At 31.9% G+C, this 3225-nt stretch overlaps 1 protein-coding gene across 1 annotated transcript; it reads left to right on the forward strand.

Moving 5' to 3' along the window:
* The first annotated feature begins 1969 nt into the window (after positions 1 to 1969).
* Positions 1970 to 2932, forward strand: LOC143662787 (olfactory receptor 8K3-like). Its single transcript, XM_077136148.1, has one exon. The coding sequence runs from the start codon at positions 1970 to 1972 to the stop codon at positions 2930 to 2932; it is 963 nt and encodes a 320-aa protein (XP_076992263.1).
* Positions 2933 to 3225: the final 293 nt, after the last annotated feature.

Consider the following 3225-nt stretch of genomic DNA (forward strand, 5'->3'; position numbering starts at 1 on the left):
TGGTTGCAGTGTATAAGTGGTACTCAGCTATTAAAAATATCAAAGTGTTGTTTTGGTGATTAATGAAGGTTAAATGAAGATATGAAGGAAATTAAATAAATTGTATGAATCACTTTAGGGTTGAATGAAGATGATGTATATTTGCTAATTTATCTTCCATGTAGTAGATATTCAAATATATTACCTGAAATGATAAATAATAGCAAAAAAATTATTTCAAAAGAATGAAGTAATCATGAGGAAATGTTAAAGCAGAAACAGTTAATATTAGCTCTTTTTCCATCCTTATTTGTTTCATGAACTCCTGCCCAATGGGAACGGCAATGCAGAGAAGTAAAGCAAGCAGCAGTTTTTCATTATAACATACACCTTACACTTCATCTGCTAACCCCTTTGTATAGTCTCAATTATTAAGAAGGTTTTTTAAAAAGGCTATCACAGTCTCTTCTGTAGTTTTGCTTTTACCCCAGAGTTCAATCTTTCCCATGTATAATTTCATCATAAAATAAGAAGATTCTATTTTCAATTTTAAGTTTTCATAAAAAAAAGAAAGGATTATAAAAGAGTCTCATATTTTTCTTATTTGTGTTATTACTTAACCATACTTAAGGACATCACAAATCTTAAACTATTTCATTTGATGGATAATGGATTTCATATGACTACATTATTAAATATCACTTTCTTCATTTGTCTACATACTTCTGTCAACTTTTATTATGAATATTTTTAAATGTGAAATAAAATAGGAAGAGTAATGCAAATGTAATCCATTCACCACCACAATCAATGCAGAAATTATTAAAATCCTTTGTCTATTTTTGTCTGTATGTAGAGTCAGAGAGAGAAAGCGATTAGAGAGATATTAATATGCTGGAGCATTTGAAAGTAATTAACAAGCATCATTAAATTTCACTCCTTTAATATTTTAGAATTGATGTCATAAATCAAAACATTCTCTTAATTAAATGTCATATTTTCACATTCAAGAAGAAACAAACACAAAAATTACTAGTAAAATTAGAAATACCGAACTTTTGACTCAAATAAAATGACCCCATTTTCCACAAAGTATTTTATGTATTTTATTATTCATGTTTCTTCTTTTTTTTCCTTTCTCACTCCTCCCTCCTCCTTCTTCTCTCACTCTTCTTTCTCTTTCCCTTTCTTTCTTTCTTTTTCCTTTCTTTTTCTTCCTTCCTTCCTTCCTTTTTGCCAGAATCTAATCAACATATCCATTTAGGCCTTCTTTAGAAGATTTCCATAATATTAATTAAATTAATGATTAATATTTTTAAATTATGTGATCTCAACTTTTGCAAGAGATCACATGTATTATCTCTTCAAATATCTTGATATTCTTTCTAGTGACATTTACATTGTTCCTCTACCCACTGTGTTGCCTATAAACTGTAAATAAGTTTTGAATTATGTTTATATTTAAGATAAAAGTTTTGTTACAAATATTTCATAGTGATATTGCTTAATCCATACTTTATATTAATAGGAAGCACAAGATAAGTTGTTTTATTATTTACGCATAACAATTAATTGGTTGGTATTTTAATGTTAAGATAGTTTCAAAGGTATGGTTTTAATTTCATAGCTAACATTATGTGGGATAAATCTTTGGCACAGAAGAACCATCTTCTAATAAATTTTCTCCAAGTAAGAGTAAAATTACTGAATGAAGTTCCTAATATCTTTATCCTACTCATGATACATATCACATGGATATTTTTTGGGAATAATTGTTTATTCTGTGTAATGATGTTCTCAATTTACAAGAAAAAAGTTTATTTTTTGGCCAATAAAATTAGAATAAGGATTTTGGTGAACACTTTGCAATTGTAGCTATTAATTGATTTTATATACAAATAAGTTAATATATATTTCTCAGTCATATACATAAATTTATTGATTATTCTTATAATTATCTCCAGTATAGGTTCCCTGTTGAGTGGCCTGGATGGACAAAACCAATCTCACAGGTCTGAATGAATTCATTCTGATGGGAATCACAGATCATCCTGAGCTGCAGACTCCACTATTTGGGCTACTTCTCATGGTTTACATGGTCTCAGCATTGGGTAACCTGGGCTTAGTCATCCTCACCATGATAGACTCCAGGCTACACACACCCATGTACTTTTTCCTCAGACATCTGTCCTCCATTGACCTTGGTTATTCAACAGCTGTAGGACCCAAAATGTTATTTAATAATTTTGCAGATCAACATACAATCTCCTATCATTGGTGTGCTATCCAGCTCACTTTCTTCTGTATTTTCCTCACTAGTGAAGTTTTCATTTTGTCAGCAATGGCCTATGACTGCTATGTGGCCATCTGCAACCCTCTGCTCTACATAGTCATCATGTCACAAAGAGTTTGTCACCTGCTGGTGGTGATAATTTATCTCTACAGTGCTTTTGTGTCTTTGCTGACCACAATAAAAATTTTCATATCTCCTTCTTGTGGCTATAATGTCATCAGGCATTTCTACTGTGATAGTCTGCCTTTGGTATCTTTACTCTGCTCAAGCACACATGAAATTAAATTGATGATACTGATCTTTGCAGTTTTTCATTTGCTTTCATCTCTTATTATACTCCTTGTGTCTTACATGCTGATCCTCATGGCCATCCTCAGGATGAACTCTGCAGAGGGCAGGCACAAGGCCTTCTCCACATGTGCATCTCACCTGATGGTGGTGGCTGTCTTCTTTGGAACTCTATTATTTATGTATGTGCAGCCCAAATCCAGTCATTCCTTTGATACTGATAAAACAGCCTCTGTATTTTATACCTTGGTGATACCCATGCTGAATCCCTTGATCTACAGTTTGAGGAACAAAGAGGTGAAAAAGGCCCTAAAGAGGACCTGGGAAATGTGTGCAAATTTTCTATGTAAAATTCATGGTAGGATAAAATGACAAATAATGTTATAGCCAATATATACAACATCTGACATTTCTTTTGCTTTATACTCTTTGTATTCATAGGAATGAGCAAGAATAAATAAGAAGTATAGAAATTACTTCCTTTTTTCAACCAAAAATACACCACTAAAAGGTGACTAACATCAGCTCATACTCCAGAGGAGGTTCTTATATTTGTAAGACCCCATCTTTATATTTGCTCAAAGTCTGTTTCCATGTCCCTATACTAATCATTGACCTTAATGAAGCTAGGGACTCAATACAGTCCATTCATTATTTAATCTTAA

This window comes from Tamandua tetradactyla, chromosome 18, assembly GCF_023851605.1.
Source record: "Tamandua tetradactyla isolate mTamTet1 chromosome 18, mTamTet1.pri, whole genome shotgun sequence".
In the NCBI taxonomy this organism is placed as follows: domain Eukaryota; kingdom Metazoa; phylum Chordata; class Mammalia; order Pilosa; family Myrmecophagidae; genus Tamandua; species Tamandua tetradactyla.